The sequence below is a fragment of the Bos mutus genome, chromosome 1 (genome assembly GCF_027580195.1).
Source record: "Bos mutus isolate GX-2022 chromosome 1, NWIPB_WYAK_1.1, whole genome shotgun sequence".
NCBI classification, from domain to species: Eukaryota; Metazoa; Chordata; class Mammalia; order Artiodactyla; family Bovidae; genus Bos; species Bos mutus.
The window spans coordinates 141,507,561-141,534,406 of NC_091617.1; the positions used below are offsets into that span (position 1 = coordinate 141,507,561).

Below are 26,846 nucleotides of genomic sequence, written 5' to 3' on the forward strand. Positions count from 1 at the left end.
GCTCACTATTGTACCTGCAGAGACTAGCAAGTGCCTCAGCCTGAGTGGGAGCTTCACAAACCTGTGATGGATCAATTAATGAACAGATTGGCCAGCTGCAGATGCAGGACTTCTTCCTGCCTTGGGGACCAGCTCTCTGGCCCAGAAGAGGTCAGGAGGCAGTTCTGCAGGCGTCCTGGGAAGGACCTGGATTGCTCAAAGACAAGAGGGAGGCATGAGAATGAGGCGGGAAAGACAACACTGGGGCTCCTGACCAGAAAAATGTAGAGGGCACACGCCGCACCACCCTGGCTCTGCTGTCAGCAAACTCTCAGCGTCCCACTGGGGCCCAAGGAATCCTTTGTTCCAGGCTCCTCTGCATTGCACAGAAAGGGGGCTGCACACCTGTGCAGGATGGTTTCCAGAAGATGCCCAGGAGAAGCAGTGCCTCCCAGAGCCCCTGATAAACACCCTCATTTGCCATGAGGTGGGGAGGGATTCCCAGGTGTTGAATCCAGAAGAGTCCAGGTAAGCTGGGTGAGTTGGTCACCCTGCTTGGCCAGCGACTGGGTTCCTTTATGGCTTGTCCTGGGAGCTCATCAGGGAAAGGAGTGGCAGCCAAGCCAGCTCTGAACATGACCTTAGAAATGGATGTGCCTGGTCATGACCACCGGGAAGCTGACCTGGGGCTCCAGCTCCTCACAGCCCACTGAGGCATGGGCACAAGTGCACACATACACACATCACACACACAGTTCCCTTCTCCCAAGGGAGCTGCCCCACTTTCCCCAACCCTGCCCTAGAGGCTGAGGGTCCTTTTCCGGCAGAAGAGTGTAACAGGAATTCACTCTTTGCCTGATTCTAAGAACATACAGCCACCAAATGGTGGCGTCAACTACAGCTCTATGTATAACGTGGCTCCATGCTCCAAGGTTACATGCCTGAGGCCAAGAAATACGTGTGCAGATATGTTCATCTACATGGCGGTTATGAGTTGAGTGCCCTGTGGGTATATCCCATGCCTTCCAGGCCTGTGAGGGCTGCAAATATATGGCAGGGGTGAATTTAGTGAGCTCCTGGTGAGTGGGGAGCTGTGGGTGTGTGTTAACAACAATGATAAGGTTCATAGCTCAGAGAGCAAGGGGGGCTATGGGAAACCCAGGGGAGCCTGCTGCTGGGGAGAGGAGGGATCAGCCAGCTCCCCATGGGGGTCACTGTGTTGGGGTTCACTGGGGTCCCCCATGGCCTCATGGAGTCTTCCTCACTGAGCCAGGAGCTGTGTGGCCAGATAGTGGGTGTGTGGGTGACAGTGGGGATTGACGGGGAGCTTATAAGCCAAGACCACATCAGAGGAGACCCTTGTAGACAAGGATGGTTTGATCACCGGCCAAGTGTGAGGCCTGCTGCCCAGTCTGAAGGCCAGCAGCCAAGGAATAGGCTACAACCCTCCTCAGTAGGTTACGTTCTGAGCAGCACACCCCAGGACTGCATCAGTGGAGCCTACAGGAACCCCCAGAAGCCAATAATGCAGTTCTGAGCATAGCTGTGCTCCATGGGAGTGGGAGAGGGGCTCAGGATGCAATATGGGGGCGTTGGGTCAACTCAAGATGGAGTGAAGGACGAAGTTCAAGGGACCCAGGGTTTCCTGCCTGGGCACTTAGAGGCTATTCCATTCCAATAAGAGCTTGACCTGAATTGCCTAAGGAACTGGGGACCAGCTATAGAACAGACCCATAATCCCAAACACTGGGACCAGGTAAATTGTGTTACAGTGTCGGGAGCAAAAAGGAGGCTCCCGTGGCTGCCTGGTTCTCATCAGTTAAGGTAACAGGTGACCGACCTGTCTCTGTCCCTCAGTGCGAGGACCAGAAGGTGGAGTATCTATACGAGGCACTGAAGAGAGCTGGTGACAGGACCCTGCGCGCATTCCCCTCGGCTGTGCCTCTGGTTCTCCATTCTTCCGTTAGCTACCTGGGCTTCTTTGTGGACGACAGCCCTGCAGACATCATCCGGGAATTTGCTGTGATGTTCGCCACAGAAGCCTCCGTCTTGGCAGGTAGGCAGCCCTGGGCAGTGGTGCACAGAGAGCCCCGGTTAACAGAAGGGAGTCCCTTTGTGCCTGGGGCTGGGCTCGCCACACTCGGATGCTAGGAGTGGAGCCCAGGGCAGCAGGAGTGAGGCTGTTCCCCAGTGCAGTGATGGTCAGCCTGCGAGCTAGTCTGGTGGCGGGACATGGGGGTGCCTACACCATCACCAGGCCACTTCAGCCCTCACCTGGCCCTTTACGGCCAACAGCTACTTAGCCTTAGCCTGTGGCTTAACAATTACCTAGAACCTCCATAAAATGCCAGAATGTCCTTCAGAAACCTGAGTAAAGTAAGTTAGACAGAGACAAACACCATTTGATATCGCTGATCTGTGGAATCTAAAAAAAAAAAAAAAAAAAGGCACAAATGACCATATTTACAAAGCAGAAATAGAGTCACAGATGTAGAAAACAAACTTATGGTTACCAAGAATGGGGAAGGGATGAACTGGGTAATGGGGATTGACATATACACACTACTCCGTGTAAAATAATAGATAACTAGTAGGAACCTGCTGTGTGGTATGGGACTTCCCCTGTGACTCAGTGGTTAAGAATCCATCTGCCAGTGCAGGAGATGCAAGCTCAATCCCAAGGTTGGGAAGATTCCCTGGAAGTAGAAATGGAAACCCACTCCAGTATTCTTGCCTAGGAAATCCCATGGGCCCCTGGTGTGCTAAAGTCCATGGAGTCACTATAAGAGTTGCACACGACTGAGCAACTAAACAAGTGCAGCACAGGGAACTCTACTCAGTACTCTGTAGTGACCTATATATGGGAAAGGAATCTGAAAAGAATGGATACGTGTATATGCATAACTGACTGACTTTGGACTTCCCAACCAGTCCATCCTGAAGGAAATCAGTCCTGAGTATTCATTGGAAGGACTGACGCTGAAACTCCAATAACTTTGGCCACCTGATGTGAAGAACTGACTCGTTGGAAAAGACCCTGATGCTGGGAAAGATTGAAGGCAGGAGGAGAAGGGGACGACAGAGGATGAGATGGTTGGATGACATCACTGACTCAATGGACAAGAGTTTGAGCAGACTTCGGGAGATGGTGAAAGACAGGGAAGCCTGGCTCGCTGCAGTCCTTGGAGTCGCAAAGAGTCGGACATGATGGAGCGACTGAACTGAACTGATATGCCAAAATAATTTAAGTTTTAAGAAAAGTGAGCAAATAGCCTCCGAGCAAGCAGAGGGCTCTTCTCTAAGTGAGAATAGCCTTGTTGTATTGATGTGGTTTTTCAAAACACTCAGCTGCTGGGAAACGGCCCCGGGGGATCATTGTGCGGCCACATGACGATGGGGATTGTAGGCTGGGGTGCCTCCCCCAGCCCCACATCCCACCTGGGACACCTGTCCTCAAGGGGCCAGCATTATGTGTAAAACACAAGTCCTAGTTGATTTGTTTAAATTTTTTAGGTATGAGCATAGTCTAGTCTCCTTGGCCTCTTGGTAGGGGGATGGAGGGGGAGGTGCATTACCTAGACTCACTTTGAGAATCAGCCAAACTCCCTTTTCTCAACCAGCAGCCCTGGTCTGGGGACTGGGGCTCCAGCTGGGGTTTAGTGGGAAGTGTTCTGGACTTGACCTCAGGTGTGAATTTTCCCTCATTCCTGGTTGGTGATGTGACCCTGAATCGTGTCTTCTGACCCTTGAGTCATCTTTCTTTTCGAATGACTGGGCCCAACCTTCAAACAGTGCAACCTGTCTGGGAACGTCCTAGTGGTCCTAGAACACAGAGGTGCTCAGCACTGCTGTGTTTTCTGTGTCTGAGACTCAGAGAGACCATGGCGCCCTGACGGGAGGACCCCCCTCTGCCCCCAAGACGGGTATGAACTTTGATCCTGGCCACATGACTAGTTTCATCAATCCCAGATTTCCACCTGGAGGCTGGCTTGACGAGTCTGGAGTCATATGTTCTAGATAGCTATAAACTTAGCCATGTCTTTGAGGAGTGCTCAGTTGCTCAGTCATGTCTGACTCTTTGCAACCCCATGGACTGTAGCCCACCCGGCTTCGCTATCCGTGGGATTTTCTAGACAAGAATACTGGAGCGAGTTGTCATTTGTGAAGAATGATCTCCTTTATGTAAACCTGAGTTCAGATGATGACTCTGGAGTCCCCTTGTCTCTAAAAGGATGACATGGCTCTTGTCAGGATGCAGTGTGTCAGCTGCTAGCCCTCACACAGAACCAGTGCCTGCCTTACTTTCACAGCCCCCTGCTCCCGCCCCAAAGGGACTCTCAATGGCCACTCATTTTAAAAGTGGAGTGACCAAGGGCCGTGAAGGGCTGTGACCCGCCTGAGGTCACTATCGTGAGTTGAAGACTGTCCCCTAGAATTCACATCTCCCAAAACCTCTGAAAAGGACTTTCTTTGGAAATAAGGTCTTTGTAGATGTAAGTAGTTGAGGTCACACTAGTGTAGGACAGGCCTTAAGTCCAGTGGCCAGTGTCCTCGTGAGACGAGAAAACACAGGGACACAGAGGAGATGCCAGGCATTGAAGTGATGCGGCAATGAGCCAAGGAGCTGGAGGAAACAAGGAGGTACCCTCCCCGAGAGCCTTCAGAGGGGGTGGCCCGAGACAACTTGGCTTTGGATTTCCAGCTCCAGAACCATGAGGACAAATCTCCATTGTTTTAAGCCGCCCAGTGTGTGGTCATTTGTGACATCAGCGCAGGAAACCGACAAAGTCCCCGAGCCAGTGAGTGTTAAAGCTGGCCCTGGAGTCCAGCCCTCTCCTGCTCCACCTGGGTCTCCTGCTGACTGGCCCCTGTCCTACGAGAGCTGGTTTTGACCCCCTGTCCATCACCCAACTCTGAGCTGGTTCTGCCCTGCCCTCCATGGCCACTGCCCCAGGCCTGACCCTGTTGGGTCAGGAGGGGTCAGTCACAGCTCCAGGGGGCCTTGCCGGCACATGTGTCCCTGCCCAGGGCACAGTCCTCAGGGGCATGGGCCATGGAGAGAAGATACACAAGTGTCCATTCAGAACGCCAGTGACTCAGTGATCTCTCGGATGACTACCGTGGCGGGCCCTTCCCAGGCCATGCTGACTCACCCCCAGCAAGAGAGCCCTCCCCACCACAGCTGGAACACCCGAGAAAAGGAATTTCCCTGCCGCCCACACACTCTCATATTTCAGGCGCCTCAATCCCCGCAACTTGGGGCATGGAGACCTCAGCGGTTTCTCTTTTACTACCAAATGCTCAGACAGAGGATAAAGATGTTAGTGGGGCCGCCACGTCTGGGCTCCAGGAAGTGCGTCATTGACATTGCTCGGTTGAGGACACGTCCTTGTGTGCCTCTCAGTGTTGCCCGTGGGTAACTAATATCTGGGCTTCCCAGGCGGCACTAGTGGTTAAGAACCCGCCTGCCAATGCAGGAGTCATAAGAGACACAGGTTCGATCCCTGGGTTGAGAAGATCCCCTGGAGGAGGGCATGGAAACCCACTCCAGTATTCTTGCCTGGAGAATCCCATGGACAGAGGAGCCTCGCGGGCTACAGTCCATTGTGTCGCACACAGTCGGACACGACTGAAGCAATTGAACATGCAAGCAACTATTGTCTACCAGAAGTCTCTGGGGGACCTTAGAGTTAAGAGGCTGGTTTCCCAGGCCACACCAGCAATCCTCACCCTCAGGTTGTTGCTGTTGAAACTGAAGCTGAGTCAGACCAAGACACTCCCCAAGGTCACCTGCCAAACGGGGCAGGTGGGTCTAAAGTCATGTCTATCTGCTTCCCGAGTCTGTACAGTTCCACTGATCACTGCCTCCCCAGAACAGAGCCGCTTTGTGGCCTGGCTGAAATCAGATCCTGGCTGCTTCGGGGACACCACCGCCCACTGACCTGAGGGCCCTGGAATGAGGACCAGGAGAGCTGGGGCCCGGGGGACAGAGGTCACTCAAAAAGGCCAGGGCCTGGCCACTCTGAAGTCTTCCTGCTTCACAAAGCCAGATGGATATTAGAGGTGCTGGGGTGTTTTCTTCCAGAGACTTGGCAACTGAAAAAAAACCATGACCTGGCTGGGATCCCAACCCATCCAGGCCACCAAGAAACATGTGCATCCCAGGGGACGAGGGAGATTTGAATCAATTGTTGGAGCAACTAGCTTGCAAACTGACAGACCCCCCCCCTCCAAGCATGTACCCCTAAACCTGTATCTCTACTCTTTCTGCTCACCTGCTTCCTGGTCAGATGTGCACACTCCCAGCCGTCTCCGTCACAAACTGACCTCCATGCAGCAGCCCATCTGGGCCAAGAACTCGCCTCATCAGGAAAGCACTGGTGCAGGGGGCGGGGGTGAGAATGGGCAGAGATAGGACCCTGTGTAAAAGCATTTGCATCGCCACCCTGGTCACGTAACCGCTGTGGACGGGGAGCCCTGGGCGTGCAGTACAGCCATCTGGGTCAAGGTGCCCATGTACCTCCTTTCACAGACTGCACGGTGAAGCCTTGCACCAAGCAGCTGCATCTCACCCTGGCCCACAAGTTCTACCCTCACCACCAGAGGACGCTGGAGCAGCTGGCCAGAGCCATCAACCCCAGCCACAGCTGCCAGTGGACAGCCACGCTCTACTCCCGGGACATGCGCTTTGTACACTACCAGGTGGGTAAGCCCAGGTGGGAAGCCCAGGCGGGTGGCTGGACTGGACCCCCCACCCTGGGATCTGGTGAGCTGCTGCCTGCCTGACACAGCCCTGACCCCAAGAGCCCTTGGCTGGAGCTATCTCAGTAGAAGGAAGAATTTGAATCCCTTCTTGAAAATCATTTTGTTGCCTGCATTTTGGAATTAACATTCTTTTATTTGTAAGTTGCAGACATCCAGAAATTTGGAGGGGAGAAAAGGAACATTTCTGGTATTAAAAGTGGACTGTTGCAAAGATTTATGAATACATTATGTTGGCTATTAATTTGTTTAAATAGTGACTTGAGTGAAGCCTCAGTCCAGGACTCCCTCCCTGTGGGACTGGTATTAAAAATGGACTGTTGCCAAGATTTATGAATGCATTATGTTGCTTATTAATTTGTTTAAATAGTGATTTAGTGACGCCTCAGTCCAGGACTTCCTCCCTATGGGATTGATTGGTTTAGAAGATTTTGTTATACTCCTTTTCAGACCCATGGAACAAGTATGAATCCACTGTGTTCCTTCACATGGGAGAAACTGTAAATAACCTCACTCCAATGGGGGTGGATGTGACATCTGGTTATGCTTTGAGATTTTTCATATAATAAGTAAACAGAGGTAGATAGGTAAGTAGGTAGACAGATAAATAGGTATAGATTGATAATTGATAGAGGATAGACAGGTAAGTAGATGTTTAGTAGATGATGGATAGATAGATAATAGATACAGAAATATAGATGATGGATGATTGATAGATGTTAAATAGATGATAGATGGGTGGCACTAATGGTAAAGAATTGCCTGCCAGTACAGGAGATTCAGGTTTGATCCCTGGGTCAGGAAGACTCCCCCAGAGAAGGAAATGGCTACCAACTTTAGTATTCTTGCCTGGAGAATCCCATGAAAAGAGGAGCCTGGCAAGCTACCATCCATAAGGTCACAGAGAGTGGGACATGACTGAGTGAGCACAAATACAGATACTTTGGTAGATAAATGAGAGAGACAGAGACATGACAGGTAGATACCAATACCCATTTCTAAATCTCTCCAAAGAAATCTTTGCATCCTTTGGTCACATTCCACTGACATCAGCCAAAGGCTTGGGTGTGTCCTGGAGACACAGAACCCGCCCTTACTTGACACCTGAAGACTCCTGCCTCCTTTCCAGACCCTGCGGGTCCTATTCCAGTACAAACCCCAGAACGTGGATGAGTTGACGCTCAGCCCCGGGGACTACATCTTTGTGGACCCCACGCAGCAGGAGGAAGCCAGCGAGGGCTGGGTGATCGGGATCTCGCAGCGGACGGGCTGCCGGGGTTTCCTGCCGGAGAACTACACAGAGCGAGCCAGCGAGTGTGACACCTGGGTGAGACACAGGTGAGTGCTGCCCCCGCCCTGCAGCCCACACATCTCTCCTGGAGTCACAGAGAGTGTCTTCTGGAAAGAGTGTTCACAGTACTTGTGTGCTTCTAGATCATTCCTACCATTGGTGAAAATGGCCTGCTCCGTGCTGGCAGCATTATCCCTATAGGTATCTGGTAAATGTCTTGACTGATTCATGGCTTTCCACTGAAAACATTCAGAAGACATTAATTACTCTATAAAACTTTTCTGAGATCATAATCCCCAAAGGACTACAAAATACACATCCTTATTCTGAACCTGATAAATTGTGGAAGCATGCAAGTACTGTGGAAGAGATAATTAAATTGAAAATAAGCACCTGAAATCAATTATGATACACCCATACAATAGAATACTTGAAATTTTTAAAAATGATCACGAGGAGGTATTTATGCACTGATGTAAAAAAACACAAGGTAAATTGCAGAACAATGTGTATAGGATAGTACTAACTGTGGGGAACAGATGAATTAAAACATCATCCGTACTCACATATATTTATATGCATGTTCATGCAAAGGCAAAATGATAGGATACTGAAAGAGGAACTCCCCAGGTCATTAGGTGCCCAATATGCTACTGGAGGTCAGTGGAGAATAACTCCAGAAAGAATGAAGGGATGGAGCCAAAGCAAAAAGAATACCCAGCTGTGGATGTGACTGGTGATAGAAGCAAGGTCCGATGCTGTAAAGAGCAATATTGCATAGGAACCTGGACTGTTAGGTCCATGAATCAAGGCAAATTGGAAGTGGTCAAACAGGAGATGGCAAGAGTGAATGTCGACATTCTAGGAATCAGTGAACTAGAATGGACTAGAACGGGTGAATTTAACTCAGATGACCATTATATCTACTACTGTAGGCAGGAATCCCTTAGAAGAAATGGAGTAGTCATCATGGTCAACAAAACAGTCCAAAATTCAGTACTTGGATGCAATCTCAAAAACGACAGAATGATCTCTGTTCGTTTCCAAGGCAAACCATTCAATATCACAGTAATCCAAGTCTATGCCTCACCAGTAATGCTGAAGAGGCTGAAGTTGAACGGTTCTATGAAGACCTACAAGACCTTTTAGAACTAACACCCAAAAAAGGTGTCCTTTTCATTATAGGGGACTGGAATGCAAAAGTAGGAAGTCAAGAAACACCTGGGGTAACAGGCAAATCTGGCCTTGGAATACAGAATGAAGCAGGACAAAGGCTAATAGAGTTTTGCCAAGAGAACGCACTGGTCATAGCAAACACCCTCTTCCAACAACATAAGAGAAGACTCTACACATGGACATCACCAGATGGTCAACACTGAAATCAGATTGATTATATTCTTTGCAGCCAAAGATGGAGAAGCTCTATACAGTCAGTAAAAACAAGACTGGGAGCTGACTGTGGCTCAGATCATGAACTCCTTATTGCCAAATTCAGACTTAAATTGAAGAAAGTAGGGAAAACCACTAGACCATCCAGGTATGACCTAAATCAAATCCCTTATGATTATACAGTGGAAGTGAGAAATAGATTTAAGGGACTAGATCTGATAAATAGAGTGCCTGATGAACTATGGGTAGAGGTTCATGACATTGTACAGGAGACAGGGATCAAGACCATTTCCATGGAAAAGAAAGGCAAAAAAGCAAAATGGCTGTCTGAGGAGGCCTTACAAATAGCTGTGAAAAGAAGAGAAGCAAAAAGCAAAGGAGAAAAGAAAAGTTTGCATCTGAATGCAGAGTTCCAAAGAATAGCAAGAAGAGATAAGAAAGCCTTCCTCCGCGATCACTGCAAAGAAATAGAGGAAAACAACAGAATGGGAAAGACTAGAGATCTCTTGAAAAAAATTAGAGATACCAAGGGAACATTTCATGCAAAGATGGGCTCCATAAAGGACAGAAATGATATGGACCTAACAGAAGCAGAAGATATTAAGAAGAGGTGGCAAGAATACACAGAAGAACTGTACAAAAAAGATCTTTACAACCAAGATAATCATGATGGTGTGGTCTCTCACCTAGAGCCATACATCCTGGAATGTGAAGTCATGTGGGCCTTAGAAAGCATCACTACAAACAAAGCTAGTGGAGGTGATGGAATTCCAGTTGAGCTATTCCAAATCCTGAAAGATGATGCTGTGAAAGTGCTGAACTCAACATGCCAGCAAATTTGGAAAACAGCAGTGACCACAGGACTGGAAAAGGTCAGTTTTCATTCCAATCCCAAAGAATTGAGCAATGCCAAAGAATGCTCAAACTACCACACAATTGCACTCATCTCACATGCTAGTAAAGTAATGCTCAAAATTCTCCAAGCCAGGCTTCAGTAGTACGTGAACCGTGAACTTCCAGATGTTCAAGCTGGTTTTAGAAAAGGCAGAGGAACCAAAGATCAAATTGCCAACATCTGCTGGATCATGGAAAAAGCAAGAGAGTTCCAGAAAAACATCTATTTCTGCTTTACTGACTATACCAAAGCCTTTGACTGTGTGGATCAATAAACTGGAATATTTAAAACAATAAACTGGAAAATTCTGAAAGAGATGGGAATGCCAGACCACCTGACCTGCCTCTTGAGAAACCTATATGCAGGTCAGGAAGCAACAGTTAGAACTGGACATGGAACAACAGACTGGTTCCAAATAGGAAAAGGAGTACGTCAAGGCTGTATATTGTCACCCTGCTTATTTAACTTATATGCAGAGTACGTCATGAGAAACACTGGGCTGGAAGAAACACAAGCTGGAATCAAGATTGCCGGGAGAAATATCAGTAACCTCAGATATGCAGATGACACCACCCTTATGGCAGAAAGTGAAGAGGAACTAAAAAGCCTCTTGATGAAAGTGAAAGAGGAGAGTGAAAAAGTTGGCTTAAAGCTCAACATTCAGAAAACGAAGATCATGGCATCTGGTCCCATCACTTCATGGGAAATAGATGGGGGAACAGTGGAAGCAGTGTCAGACTTTATTTTCAGATCAGATCAGTCGCTCAGTCATGTCTGACTCTTTGCAACCCCATGAATCGCAGCACGCCAGGCCTGCCTGTCCATCACCAACTCCCGGAGTTCACTCAGACTCACGTCCATCGAGTCAGTGATGCCATCCAGCCATCTCATCCTCTGTCGTCCCCTGCTCCTCTTGCCCCCAATCCCTCCCAGCATCAGAGTCTTTTCCAGTGAGTCAACTCTTCTCATGAGGTGGCCAAAGTACTGGAGTTTCAGCTTTAGCATCATTCCTTCCAAAGAAATCCCAGGGCTGATCTCCTTCAGAATGGACTGGTTGGATCTCCTTGCAGTCCAAGGGACTCTCAAGAGTCTTCTCCAACACCACAGTTTAAAAGCATCAATTCTTCGGCGCTCAGCCTTCTTCACAGTCCAACTCTCACATCCATACATGACCACAGGAAAAACCATAGCCTTGACTAGATGAACCTTTGTTGGCAAAGTAATATCACTGCAGATGGTGATTGCAGCCATGAAATTAAAAGACGCTTACCCCTTGGAAGGAAAGCTTGACCAACCTAGATAGCATATTGAAAAGCAGAGACATTATTTTGCCAACAAAGGTCCGTCTAGTCAAGGCTATGGTTTTTCCAGTGGTCGTGTATGGATGTGAGAGTTGGACTGCGAAGAAAGCTGAGCACTGAAGAATTGATGCTTTTGAACTGTGGTGTTGGAAAAGACTCTTGAGAGTCCCTTGGACTGCAAGAGTCCCTTGGACTGCCAGTGCATTCTAAAGGAGATCAGTCCTGGATGTTCATTGGAAGGACTGATGCTGAAGCTGAAACTCCAATACTTTGGCCACCTCATGCAACGAGTTTACTCATTGGAAAAGACCCTGATGCTGGGAGGGATTGGGGGCAGGAGGAGAAGGGGATGACAGAGGATGAGATGACTGGATGGCATCACCAACTAAATGGACATAGTCTGAGTGAACTCCGTGAGTTTGTGATGGACAGGGAGGCCTGGCATGCTGTGATTCCTGGGGTCACAAAGAGTTGGACATGACTAAGCGGCTGAACTTAACTGAACTGAACTGCCAAGTTCCAGCCCCGCCTGACCCAGGGTATTCGAAGGGGAGACGGTGTCGGCAACTATTTACATATTCATCAAAGATATAAAGAGTAATAGAATGAGGATAGCTCAGTAGGAAAATTCAGTGGAGAAAAGAGGCTGAGTAGCTTGGTTTACGCGGAAAATCAATATAACCTGTGACACCAGGTTAGCTCTGACCACGGAGGCTGCAGGCGCCCTCTCGAATAGCGGAAGGTGCCCCACCTTAGACACCTTCTCGACTGGGTCTTAGAAGCCCAGGCAAATAAATGGTCGCAGAGGGCCTCCGTGCTCCAGTTGGAGACTCAGCTGGAAATTGAGGAGAAGAATGACATGGGGAGACCAAGCTTTGGTGAGCAAGGCCTGTAGCTTTATTTTCAACAGGGGCTTTTATACCCTAAGTTACACATAGAGGATAATAGGGGATGCAAAGTCAGCAGTCTTTGATCCTTATCAAAAACCAGGGTTTCTATCCTGCAAATTTATCGTATACAAATGGTTTAGGTGATTTACATCATCTTCTGGCCAGAAGGCCTATTAACATTTTATGACTCTTGACAAAGGTTTGTCAACCATAAGACTTATTTTCTCTAAGAGTAATTATTTTAAGGTTTGGCGCCATCTTCCGAAGGTGTTAGATAAAATTGCATTCCTATAGGGCAGAGGTGCAGTGGGTTTACAACAAAGGAAAGAATTTATTACCTTAAGGGTCTAAAGTTGCTAACACCAAGGCCACTACTTATTTTTTCTACATACCAACTATATTAATTAATACACATTCAAGGATACAATTCAGGGGATGTGGAAACTTGGCAGCAAGCATTGGCTCATTAACGAAATCTTTTACTAGTTTTATTCTGACAGTTTCTAACTCTCTGAGAGGCTCTAAGCTATTTGAATATCTTAAGCTTTCCTCTTGAGGCTGGGAGACTGTAAACAATCGTATGCATAGCTGTAGGAGTCCAGGTAAACTTGTCAGGCGAGTTAGAGAGCTATCTGAGGGGTTTAGATTTAAACACTCCTAATTGCCCAGGAACTTTATTAATTGGAGCTGTAAGTTAACTCTTTGACAGAGAGAGCGAGATGGTGGTGGGGGACAGCCCCCGGTAAAGTCAGAGGTGAGAGCACAAAGCAATAAAGTAGGCAGACTCTGGTTTTTTGGGGGGTAGATGCTCGAGAATATCCGGGGGACTCCTGAGGCTCAATCCCGCCTTTGCGTATGCCAAGCCTCCTTCCTCATGACCTTTGTCACGAGTGGAATGCCTCTCGCTGGCTCCTGGCATCGAACTGATGCCTAAAAGTTCCCTGAAAGGGAAAAACCTCTAGAAACTTCCAACAGAGCTACCCTTCAGGGTTGAAGGTGGAGTTGGGAGAATGGTCTTTTAGATCTCTACAACTGCATAATTTAAAAAAATTTTTGAAACTTAGAAATGCATTGCTTCTTCAAAATGTAAGATAATCAATTTTAACTTTAAAGAAAAAAACATAAGGAAGTTGGGTCAAAGGGAGAGAAGTCAGACAAGCCTGGGACCAAGCTTTGTATCCACCGTGCAAGCTGTGGGACTCAGGCTCCAAACCCTCCCACACCCAACATGGAACGGGACACAACTTCCACAAAACCATCACAGTCATCCCGGGGGCAAGGACACCAGTCATTCCAGAGAAGCACAATTTTTTGGATGTGGCTATGCCCATGGGTCCAGTAGCCAGGACAAAATCACAGCACGTTGGTACCACGAGGGACTGCAGAGATAATTGGCTACATCATCCTCTCTGAGAGGTGAGAATACTTGGGCCCAGGGAGCTGGAGGGGCCAATTCATCATGCAATTAAGGAAGCACTTGGTTCCTTGTAGAACCAGTTCAGTCAGTCCATTTAAGGTGGAAGATGCTGTTTCCACCCTAACTGACCATCTGAGGTCCAGGAGGCATGGGCTTCCGTCTGGCTCATGTCCTTTAGTGAGTCCTCCAGTCCTTGCTCAAGACAAAAGAGCTTCACTGGCACCAGGCAACTGGCAAGCTGGATGTTGCTACAACTATGCTGCAAAGACTCTATAGAAAATGAGTTTATGGTTACTACATTTTTCATCTTACAGTTTATCTGTCAGTAACCTGCCACCAAAATAACCATTCCAGTTTTAGGCTGGACATTTCTGGGACTATTCCTTCTAGAAGCAAGTTTTCTGTAGAAATAAATAAGTATTAACAAGAATCACAGCAAAAGAAGAGAAAACTGAGTGTTGAGCTGGGCTGTGGGTGTCTGATGACCGTGTTTTGGAAGCTCCCCATTCATGCTGGGGAAGGCGCATGGCAAACAGTGGCCTGTGATTATGGCTCAGAAAGGCAGAGACCCAGCTCTGCTGTCAGACTCAGCTGACCTGGCTGTGTCTTTTAAAACAGCCAGAAGTGTACTTTATTAACCATTCAGAGATTTTTAATCAGAAACCGGCCCCAGAATGTCAGGACACATCGCTAACTGCTTAAGCAGAAATTAAGAAATTGCAGTTCAGTGACACTGTCTCACGGCTACCTTGGCTATGGGCAGACATACTGTTGTTCAGACAGTGGATAAATATCTTGGAAAGTGTCAGTGCAGAATTCACACTTGGCACATGCAATCCAAGCAGGAAAAGTTTTCCTGCACCAGTGACCCATCTCCAGTATGACAATTCAGTCTTTGTGCCAACAGTTCGGGGTCTCTGGATTCGCTTGGCAACAAAATGACCATTACTTCGCCCATTATTTTGAAGAAAAAGATCAGAGGCCACCAGCGTGATGGCGATGGAGTTCATACATGAATCACAGCAGTTTTCAACCCTCCCTGGAGAAGAAGGATGTAGTATAACTGTCAAACAAGGAGCTGGGAATATTAGAGCTCAGAGAACACATCCTCTCTGAGCCAGGATAAGAGTCCCAACCTGGAAGCAGTACATGCCCATGAGTTTCCAAAACCACAGAGCAAGTTGGTGGCTAGTAGCTCAGAAGTTATAAAGGTGATGTCATGGGCTGCACTGGGTCCCCAAAATTCATATGTTGACAGCCTAATCCCAGCACCTCACAATGTGACTATATTTGGAGATGTCTTTAAAGTGGTGAAAAAGTGAAGTCGCTCAGTCGTGTCCGACTCTTTGTGACCCCGTGGACTGTAGGCTACCAAGCTCCTCCGTCCATGGTATTTTCCAGGCAAGACTACTGGAATGGGTTGCCATTTCCTTCTCCAGGGGATCTTCCTGACCCAGAGATTGAACCTGGGTCTCCCACATTGTAGGCAGACGCTTTGCCGTCTGAGCCACCAGGGAAATTCTTTAAAGAGGTGACTGAGGTAAAAGGAGATCTCAAGGATGAGCCCTGATCCAGCTGACTGGTGTCCTCATATGAAGAGTAAGAGATGAGGACACAAACACACACAGAGAAGGATGATCACACTTGTTCACAGGGAGGAGATGGCCATCCACACGCCCAGGAGACAGGCCTCGGGGGGAACCAGCCTTGACCACACCTCGGCCTTGGGCTCTCAAACTCCAGACTGTGTGAGAATAAGTATCTGTCCCGTAAGCCACCTCGTCTGTGGTTCCTCACTCTGGCATCTCTGGAAGACACGCTGGGACACAGCTCACACAACCCGCCAATGGCAGCTGCACCCCTGGTAAAAGTCAGGGAGAATTTAAACGCATCTATCTGTATGGTATAAGTTAAGCATTAAGTAGGTTTCTGAGGTTTAAGAGAAAAACAGAAATATCGAAATGCTACCTTCTTTCCTTTTTCCTCTCATTGCCAACATCCCCATCATAATCTAGGCTGTATTTCATTTGACAGACTAGCAAAAAAAATTCAGTTTTTCTCTCTGTCTGTAAACTTCACACATGTCATTTATAGATAACGCGGCTTCACTACCTGCTCTGTGGGCCACAAGCAGGGGTGTGTGTGGGGCCCCACCTCGCCCTCAGGAAGGGGAAACCAATCAGCGTTTCCTGTATCAATGTGAGGCTCTTCAAATACTGAGAACGTGTTCACTTGAAGGGGAAAACGTCAATGGTCTGAGTACAGGGATCGTGTTCTCATCTGCTTACCACCAGCTAAAGCCCTAAATGCTGTAAGAATATGAGCCAAGTAAATCTGTTTAACCTGAACCCCTCTGGTAGGATTTACCGCTCGAGACAGGAGAGAACATGGAAAGAGAAGGTACAACTCGCAGATGACTTCAGAAATGCTTTCACTACACTGAAACCCCACGTGGGCACTGAGTGTACTGTGGTGAGGATGAAAGGTGGGTGACCGAGCCCGTGGGCCCCTGAGATACAGAAGAAATGGCTCCACTCCCAGCTCAGGACCCGGTGAGGGTCTCGGGATGCAGGCCTGGGAGCCATCAGCCATCAGCCTTACAAGAACTGGAGGGCTTGGGGCCTCTCTGAGAGAAAAAAGAAAACATTTACCAATGGGCTGAATAAGTAGGAACACACCAGGTTCACGATGGAGCAGGATGAATCCTGTCAGAGTCATTTCCAGGTTTAGTGAAGTACCTTCTAGGGCAATCCCAATGGGGTCATTTGTTGGAACTTCACTGAATGTTTGAAAAATTTATCTGGGAGAAAAAACAGGAGAGAAGAGCTAAGAACACTTTGGGAAACAAAAGTGATGGGAAGAGACATCTACCTTACTGGATATTAAAAGCATGTTATAGAGCTATGATATGGTACTGATGAGGGAAAGAGAAGAGACGGCAGAGCAGGAGACCTGGTATATTAGGGGCTCCTATCTGATGGGTGCATCAGAAATAGGAGAATACATGGGTATAAAACAGGTGGTATTCTGTATGATCCTATAGCACACACTGAGTCGAGTTAAACAGAAAATGAAAATTATTTTAAATAGAAGGACGTTTAAATGATGGTACTTCTGATTTCTGGACTAGGTAGAGTTTGAAAACAGAGAAACAATGGAGCATATCTTAAGTGAGATGTAACAGAGCCATCTTTTGGGCTCCCCTGGTGGCTCAGGCGGTGAAGAAGTGACCTCTCTTCACAAAAGTTCGATCTCTGAGTCGGTAAGATTCCCTGGAGGAGGAAATGGCAACCCACTCCAGTATTCTTGTCTAAAGAATCCCAGGAACAGAGGAGCCTGGTGTGCTGCAGTCCATGGGGTCACTAAGAGTCGGCACCACTGAATGACTAGGTAGAGCACGGCCTCTTTGGGGCAGTCTCTCAGAGCTATCTGAGGTGCTGTCTTCTGGGCTGCAGACTTCATCTTGAATCAGGTCAGATCAGATCAGTCGCTCAGTCATGTCCAACTCTTTGTGACCCCATGAATCGCAGCATGCCAGGCCTCCCTGTCCATCACCAGCTCCCGGAATTCACTCAGACTCACGTCCATCGAGTCAGTGATGCCATCCAGCCATCTCATCCTCTGTCGTCCCCTGCTCCTCCTGCCCCCAATCCCTCCCAGCATCAGAGTCTTTTCCAATGAGTCAACTCTTCTCATGAGGTGGCCAAAGTACTGGAGTTTCAGCTTTAGCATCATTCCTTCCAAAGAAATCCCAGGGCTGATCTCCTTCACAATGGACTGGTTGGATCTCCTTGCAGTCCAAGGGACTCTCAAGAGTCTTCTCCAACACCACAGTTCAAAAGCATCAATTCTTCGGTGCTCAGCCTTCTTCACAGTCCAACTCTCACATCCATACATGACCACAGGAAAAACCATAGCCTTGACTAGATGAACCTTTGTTGGCAAAGTAATGTCTCTGCTTTTCAATATGCTATCTAGGTTGGTCATAGCTTTCCTTCCAAGGAGTAAGCATCTTTTAATTTCATGGCTGCAGTCACCATCTGCAGTGATTTTGGAGCCCAAAAAAATAAAGTCTGACACTGTTTCCACTGTTTCTCCATCTATTTCCCATGAAGTGATGGGACCGGATGCCATGATCTTCGTTTTCTGAATGTTGAGCTTTAAGCCAACTTTTTCACTCTCCACTTTCACTTTCATCAAGAGGCTTCTGAGTTCCTCTTCACTTTCTGCCATAAGGGTGGTGTCATCTGCATATCTGAGGTTATTGATATTTCTCCTGGAAATCTTGATTCCAGCTTGTGTTTCTTCCAGTCCAGCGTTTCTCATGATGTACTCTGCATAGAAGTTAAATAAACAGGGTGACAATATACAGCCTTGACGAACTCCTTTTCCTATTTGGAACCAGTCTGTTGTTCCATGTCCAGTTCTAACTGTTGCTTCCTGACCTGCATACAAATTTCTCAAGAGGCAGGTCAGGCAGTCTGGTATTCCCATCTCTTTCAGAATTTTCCACAGTTTATTGTGATCCACACAGTCAAAGGCTTTGGTATAGTCAATAAAACAGAAATAGATGTTTTTTTGGGACTCTCTTGCTTTTTCAGAGCTATCTGAAGTGCTGTCTCCTGGGCTTCAGACTTCATCTTTAATCAGATCATCTTTAATAATGATTATTAAGTGCTTAAATTGTAAGCCTTCTCTATGTTAAAATCACAGACAAAACTACAAGATAAAGAGCAAGGTGATAATGCTTTTCAGAAAGTAAATAGTAATAAAGACGATGCTCCCTTACCAGTCACTCATGTGAGAGGACTGTCTGCCTCCTTCTCGCCCACCATAAATCCCAGACACTCTGCTCACCAGCTGCCTGGCATCTGACTTTTTTATCTAGTGGAAAAGATGAAAAAAGCCACCTACTGCATTCTTCACTCCTATCCGCTATGATAGGTGAACGTTGGGAGAATGTCCCCCACTCCGGTCACCTGCAGCCTCTGGGACACTTACCCTTCTCCCCTCGTCACACTGTGCTGCTTGGTCCCAACCCCTAGCTGAGGGTGCCCGTTCATAGTGTGTTTTATTCCACACCTCCTGGGCATCCTGCATCCTCCAAGGGCATTGTACCAGCATCACCTGTCCCCACGAGACCCTCCCCAATGGCTCCCCCCAGCAGACAAAGATGCTGTTGTCTTAAAAACAAAATCAAGCACAAGTTCTCTTTGTCCTGTTTCCCTCTCTAGCTACTGTTCACGTCTTTGCTCTGAATGGCTATGTCTTTTGCTCGACCCTGTTTGAAACTTGCCCACATGCTATAAAGCAGCCTATAGGCCCCATGAGTGTAGCTAATATTACTAGTTATATAGTTATACTCCAGTATAACTAGTCCTCCCCTCACAATCACCAGGACCCAGGTTCAGGTCCAGTAAGAAAGGGAACCAAGAGATGACTGTGGGTCATTCTTGTGTGTGTGCACGCTAAGTCGCTTCAGTCTTGTCCAACTCTTTGTGACCCCATGGGCTGTATCCCGCCAGGCTCCTCTGTCCATGGGATTTCCAAGGCAAGAATACTGGAGTGGATTGCCCTGCCCTCCTCCAGGGGATCTTCCTGACCCAGGGACCAAACCCATGTCTCTTGCATCTCCTACTTTAGCAGGCAGGTTCTTTACCACTAGCACCACCTGGCAAGCCCAGATGATTCTTACATACAGTTTAAAAAGATGACCTTTCCCTTTGTAAACTGAGTTTCCCCTGGGGGAACCTGGCAATTTCTTGTTGGAGGATTTCCATGACCATTGGCTCTTAGTTCCTCTTTCACGCTCCTCCTCTGGCCCCTACCCTGTCCTCTACCTCGGCATCACCACCCGCTGGCCTTCTGGGGTTCTCACAGCTCTTGTGTGCCCTGGGTGGTCCTCAGAGCTCCCAAGCAACTGCCCACCCAGGGCAGCTTTCTTGATCCCCTGGACCAGCAGCAGCCTCCACTCTGTCTACAACTGCTTGGGTACTGAGTTTGCCCACCTGCCCACTCATGCATGGGTGCCTTTTCTGTGTGTTTCCATGGCACTGATGTGTCTGTTCTACTCCCTTAGCCCCGCATCCCCACCACGAGCATCTTCATGCCTTTGGAAGGTGAATCTAAGAGGATGATGCCCTGGCTGCCCAGTGACAAGGCAGCACAGACGAGGCAGCTTAAGCAGGTGTCCCTTCTCTCACAGTCCTGGAGGCTGGAAGGCCAAGCTCAAGCTCCCTAGGCCTCCTCCTGGGTGTATAGATGGTCGTCTCCTCTCTGTGTCCCCACAGGGTCCTCCCTCTAGTCCTGATCTCTTCTCAGGAGGACCTGGGCAGGTTGAATGAGCACCCACCCTGGTAACCTCATGTTAACTTCATCCGCTCTTTAAAGGCTCTACCTCCACATAGAGTCCCATTTGGAGGTCCTGAGCATCACAACTAGACATCTGGGGACACACAGTTCAGTCCATAACAGGTGGTGATGGAGAAGACAAACCACCACCATTCCTCTGGAGATGCCATGCTTTGGGCACAGAGCTGTTTTGAACCATTGTTTTGTTTCACCCTCAAAATGACCCCACCCACCCATCTAGTCTCCTGTGTTCTCAATCACGTGATGACTGAGTGCCTCCCAGTGTCCATGTGACATGACATCCCTCTCCTCTCCCACAGGACATACACCTTCAGTGTAACCCCTGACCTGAACTCCAGAAAGGACGGCGAGGCCAGCAGCAGACGGAACGGGGAGCCCAACCCACCATCCTCGTCCAGGAGCCTCAGCAGCCTGCAGTCCCTACAGGTAACGGGGCCCTTGATGCCAAACAAACCACGCAACCGTGCCCTGGGTCAGCTCCGGGGAAACTTGGCCCCCCAGGAGCAGCTTTCATTCAGACACTGCTTCCTGGAGCTCAGGCCTGGGTGGGCCAGCAAAGGGCCCATCCTTCTGCTACCACATCCCTCTGCTCCGTCCATCCGGGGAAGAGGGTGACCCACACACACATATACATATACACATACACACACTCACATATACACATATACACACATACACACATACATACATACACACATACACACACTCACATATACATATATATACACACCACACACACACATATACACATACACACACACCACACACACATACATACACTCACATATACACATACACACATATACACACACACACATATATACACATACATACACTCATACACACACATATACACACACATATACACACTCACATACACATCACACACACACACACATGCTCACATACACATACACACACACTACACATACACACACACACATACACATATACATATATACACTACATGTACATATACACACACATACACACACCACACACACATATACACATACACACACACTACACACACATATATACATACACACACTCACATATACACATACACACACATATACACATACACACATATACACACATACACACACTACACATACACATATACACATACACTTGCACACATATATACACACACATACACACATATACACATACACACACATATCCACACTCACATATACATATACACACACTCATATATACACATACACACACACTACACATACACATATACACACACACACATATACACACACACACATATACACACACACACACATATACACACACACACATGGCTGTGAACCTGTCCAGTGTCCACAGGACAGTGTCCACAGTGTCCACATACAGCTCTTGTCTAAAGCTCAGTACTCGTGACCAAAGCTCAGTCACTCACGGGGCCAGGACACATGCTGGGGAAGGGGCAGAGGCCCAGCCCTCCCAGTTTGCCATGCTCTCTCCCTAACTCTGCCATCAGCCAGCTGACTCCTGCCCCAAGAACTCACCAGCCCCCAGAGGCTGCCTCTAGGTCAGACAAGAGCTGCACACAGGGCAGGGGAACCAGAACAGCGTGAGGGCATCACGGTGACCTCTAGCCCGGTCCTCAGGGGGACAACAGCCCGGGAAGAGGAGCCACTGACTGGGGGCCAGAGGCCTGCCAGCCCCAGGCAGACACAGATGGGCACCACCGGCTGCCTGCCTCAGTCTTACTGGGGAGGGGGAGAACTGGCCTAGAGTAGGGCTGGGGGCCCCCTGAGGCTGAGCCCCCTCTTTTCAGATTGAACAAGGAGAGGATTAGGTGGAAAAGCTCAGCCTCAGGCTCAGCCTCTGTGTGAACGTGCTGGTGTTTAGTGGGTGAGACCCTGACACCAGTCCTTGTGAATGGAACCCTCCTCTGGTCTGAGACCACTTCATCCACATGGTGAGAAAGGAAAACTGGCTACAGGTATGCCAAAACAATCATGTAGTGGGCTGAACAACGGCCCCAAAGAAGTGAGGTCTCAATTCCTGCCGCCTGTGAAACTTACAAGGAAACGTGTGTCTGCCTGTGGGACTGAGATGAGGATCTCAGTGGAGAGGTTGTTCTGGATTATCCCGTGATCCTAAACCAAATCACCAAAAGCAGGGGTGTGATGCGCGTAGAAGAGGAGACACAGCACTCAGGGAGAAGCCATGTGCCCAGGAGGCAGAACCTGGAGCCACACACCAAGGCAGCCACATGCCAAGGATGCTGGGGCTGCCGGGAGCTCAAAGAGGCAGGAAGGACCCTCTCCTAGAGCTTCTGAGGGGAACTGGCCCTGTGATAGCTTTCAGAACCAGAAGGGAACAAGCTACTTTTGTTTTCAGCCCCTGAAGTGGGTGCTATAACATCCCTGGTGACCCTGACCCCAGGCATGACCAAGTCCTGCGTCCTCCGTGGAGTGCCCCCTGCCCACCTCCTGTGGCAGCACCATCAGCTCTGCTCCCCCTCCATCCTCTAGCATCTGTGACTCGTCTTTCCACGCTTGTCCTCAGCCCCAGTGAGACCCCCTAAGTGGGGCACCTGTGGACGACTCCCTGTGTCCCAGAATCAGGCACAGGTGCTCCGGATGCTGACGGCACAAGTCACAGGAGACCACGGGCCTGTGCTGATGTGGAATTTCCCATTCTGCTCCAGAATTGCTGTTCAGTCGCTCAGTCATGTTCGACTCTTTGTGACCCCCATGGACTGTAGCCCACCAGCTTCCTCTGTCCTTGGGATTCTCCAAGTGGGTTGCCATGCCCTCCTCCAGGGGATCCTCCCAACCCAGGGATCAAACTTGTGTCTCTCTACATCTCTTGCATTGGCAAGTGGGTTCTTTACCACTAGTGCCACCTGGGAAGCCCCTCTTCCCTGGTTACTCATAGCTAAACATATACCCTGACACCAAGCAGAGAACCATCTTTAACATGCCAACACCTGGGTGGTCCTGGAGGGCCCCTCAGAAGAGGACCAGTGCCAGCAACAGAAGAGACTAGGATGGATGGATGGATAAATGATAGATAGACAGATAGACAGATAATAGATACATAGAAGATACATAGATAGATACATTAGATACAGGTGGTCCCCAACTTATAAGGTTCAACTTACAATCTTTTGACTTTACGATGATGTAAAAGCAAATCGTTCAGTAGAATTTTAAATACTTGAATTCTGCTCTTTTCCAAGACTAGTGATGTGTAGTCCAGTCCTCTCTCTGATGCTTGGCAGTGGCAGCACAGCCCCATTAGCCCTTGATCACGAGGGTGAAATACTGATACACTGATAACCATGCTGCACCTAGACAGCCGTTCCATTTTTCACTTTCAGTACCGTATCCAGCAAGTCACAGGAAATGTTTACCACAATTATAAAATACGCTTTGTGATAGATGAGTTTGCCCCTTAGTCAGCTAATATAGGTGTCTGAACATGGTTAAGGCAGACTGGGCTGAGCTAGGTGGTCAGTAGTTTCGATGCATTAAATGCATTTCTGACGTAAGACATTTTCAACTTATGATGGTTTTATTGAAATGTAACCCATCACAAGTTAAAAAAAGATCTGTACTTATCTACGTATCATATATATAGATCTATTATACCATGTAATATGTATTTTATACTATTATGTTAATACTATAGATTATGGATTTCCCTGGTGGCTCAGAAGGTAAAGAATCTGCCTGCAATGTGGGAGACCCAAGTTCAATCCCTGGGTCAGAAAATGTTTCATTCCAGCAGCCTGAAGGGACAAGACCAGGGTAGGCACTTGGAAGAAGAGGGAAGGTGGAAAACCGATGTGCTGAGGGGTGGACCATTCATTCCACTTTCTCTCCACTTCCTGTGTGCACTCTAGTGCCCAGAACATTAAAGGCTGCAAGAAATAACAGATGATTCTACTCCCACCTCATTGTAAAGGCCCCGGTAAGACAGGCTGCAGCTGCTCAACAGGCTTCCCAGCTGACACTAGTGGTAAAGAACCCACCTGCCGATGCAGGACATATAAGAGACGTGGGTTCAATCCCTGGGTGGGGAAGATCCCCTGGAGGAGGGCATGGCAATCGACTCCAGCATTCTTGCCTGGAGAATCCCATGGACAGAGGAGCCTGGCAGGCTGCAGTCCACAGGGTTGCAAAGAATCAGACATGACTGAAGTGACTGAGTACAGCACAGCATAGCTATTGAACAAGGACGGGAGGGATGCCTTGGAGTGGGGGCCGGGGACAAGTCTCAGAACGCAGTGTTAAACCTCAGGCGTCTCTCCTCCCCCCATCCCAGGCCACGATAGTGAGGAGAAGCGTCCTGGTGGTACGCCATGGGGAGAGGGTGGACCAGATCTTCGGGAAGTCCTGGCTGCAGCAGTGTACAACACCCGATGGTAAGTACAGTCCTGGCAGGATCCAAACAGAGGAATTAGAGCTAACACAGATCACGTCTCAGTATGCTTAGTCAGAGCCCTGGGGCACCATTCTTTACTCAGACTGAACTCCCATCAGAACCTAACCTCCTCCCAGATCCTCAGCTTCTTTGGAGCTCTGCCCTCTGCTTCACAAAGTGACCACAGATGAAGCATCACGGAGGCAGAAGACTCAATAGAATAGGTTCACATGTGGGGAGTCATAGATGCTCTTGAGAATATGATAAAAATGACGGAACTTCTCTTTGAATGGAAAACAAATACCACCTTCCGTGCAGAAGCAGTTAACACTTTGGCATTTAATAAAAGCCCTTAAAGCTTCCAGTTCCAGCAAAGTCTCTGTCAATGGAAATTCTGGGGAGGCGGCTTCTAGAAAAATCTTGCATAGAACCTAAGAAGACAAGATATGGAAAACAGCCGCTACCTCTCTCTGATTGGTGAACTGTTGGAAGGCTGGGCTGGTGTGTTCAGGCACAAGTGTTGACCGGCCACATGACATACATAGAGCAGGTCTCGGGAGAGGAATTTGGCTGCTAGAATCTGTTGTGGCCAGGATGTCTGGGAGACATGTGAGAGGATGTGAGGGCTTGGTGTGTTACGGAGTCCTCTGTGGGGATCACAGATAATCTGAGGATGAGATCAGACCTAACCCTACTGACTGTTTACTCTGAGCCAGGCTGTGGGCTCCAGGCATCTCCTTACTGACTCATTCAAACAACTATATCGTCGCCCACGTTTTACAGATAAGGGGAGTCAGTCAGCTGCCTCTAATACACAACTAGTCACTGGTGGTGCCAGGATGTGCACCAGACCATCCAAGCAGAGTTCAAGGTCAAACTCAAGGTGAACCAAAGTGCTCTGAGCCTCTGAATGGATTGGGGTGGGGGCAGGGCAGTCCCAGTGAATCCCCGTGAAAAGTGAAAGCGAACATGAAGTTGCTCAGTCGTGTCGGACTCTCTGCGACCCTGTGGACTGTGGCCCACCAGGCTCCTCTGTCCATGGAATTCTCCAGCCTGAAGCAATTGACTAACAGCACACAATGCAGGACCCACTCCTGCTCTCTGTATTCCGGCCCACAGGCAATGTGACACCTTAAAGCCATGGAGATGGGTTGAATTGCATCTAACTAATTAATGCCAATTTGAGATTCGTATTGAGTTAAGCTAAGTCAGTCATGGAGATGCTTGTTCTTAATCAGGGCAGTTGCACGAGTGTATCTTTGGGAGGGGTTTTGAGAAGATGAAGAAGGTCTGGTGGTGCCTGCAGATGAAACACAGGTTTTCTGAGTTTGAGGAAATGTGTGCTGAGTAGAGTAGAATTTCCTCCTGAAATTTAATCTACATTGCAGGGTGCATTCAAGAAAAAACACCGTTGACAACAGTTTAATTACTGTGCTTCAAATGTGGGTCTTGATCTTAAGCATTTAGTGGGACAGGTATGACCTAACTTGATGGAATTGAACAACTGGTACTTATTTATGCTGTAGGAAGATATTACCGGCCAGACCTGAACTTCCCTCGCAGCCTGCCCAAACGGAGCCGCGGCATCAAAGACTTTGAAAACGATCCACCATTATCGTCTTGTGGAATTTTCCAGTCCAGGATGGCAGGTATGTTTGAGGCTCAACCTAGGAGGAATGGGGCTTCCCAAGTGGCTTGGTGGTAAAAAATCTGCCTGCCAAGGCAGGAAATGAAGGGTTCAACCCCTGGATTGGGAAGATCCCTTAGAGAAGGAAATGGTAACCCACTCCAGCATTCTTGCCGGGAGAATCCCATGGACAGAGGAACCTGGCGGGCTACAGTCCATGGGGTTGCAAGAGTCAGACACAACTTAGCGATTAAATAGCAACAACCAAGAGAACAGTAACAGTGATTGTAGCAGTGATTATCACTCACTCGTACTGAGCCCTTGCCACATGCTTTGAAGGCAGTAATAGCATTATCCTCACTCTGCTGATGAAGAAACTGAGGCCCAGAGAGGTTAAGTATGTTGCCCAAGATCACATAGTAACCCAAGATCACACAGCAAGTAGGAAGCTCAGAGACTTGACCCAGGAATGGGTTGGTGGGGAAGTCAGGAGGAATGAAAGGGATAAAAAGAACAAGAGAGAAA

General features: G+C 48.3%; 1 protein-coding gene across 2 annotated transcripts in view; it reads left to right on the top strand.

Moving 5' to 3' along the window:
• Positions 1–26,846, top strand: part of UBASH3A (ubiquitin associated and SH3 domain containing A) — a 43,223-nt gene that overhangs the window by 7,511 nt on the left and 8,866 nt on the right. For both annotated transcript variants that reach the window (XM_005907563.3, XM_070376572.1), the window contains exons 4-9: positions 1,837–2,035; positions 6,512–6,681; positions 7,871–8,079; positions 20,596–20,722; positions 24,596–24,695; positions 26,221–26,343. In XM_005907563.3, coding sequence (XP_005907625.2) covers positions 1,837–2,035; positions 6,512–6,681; positions 7,871–8,079; positions 20,596–20,722; positions 24,596–24,695; positions 26,221–26,343 — 928 coding nt within the window. The remainder of the gene's footprint in view (positions 1–1,836; positions 2,036–6,511; positions 6,682–7,870; positions 8,080–20,595; positions 20,723–24,595; positions 24,696–26,220; positions 26,344–26,846) is intronic.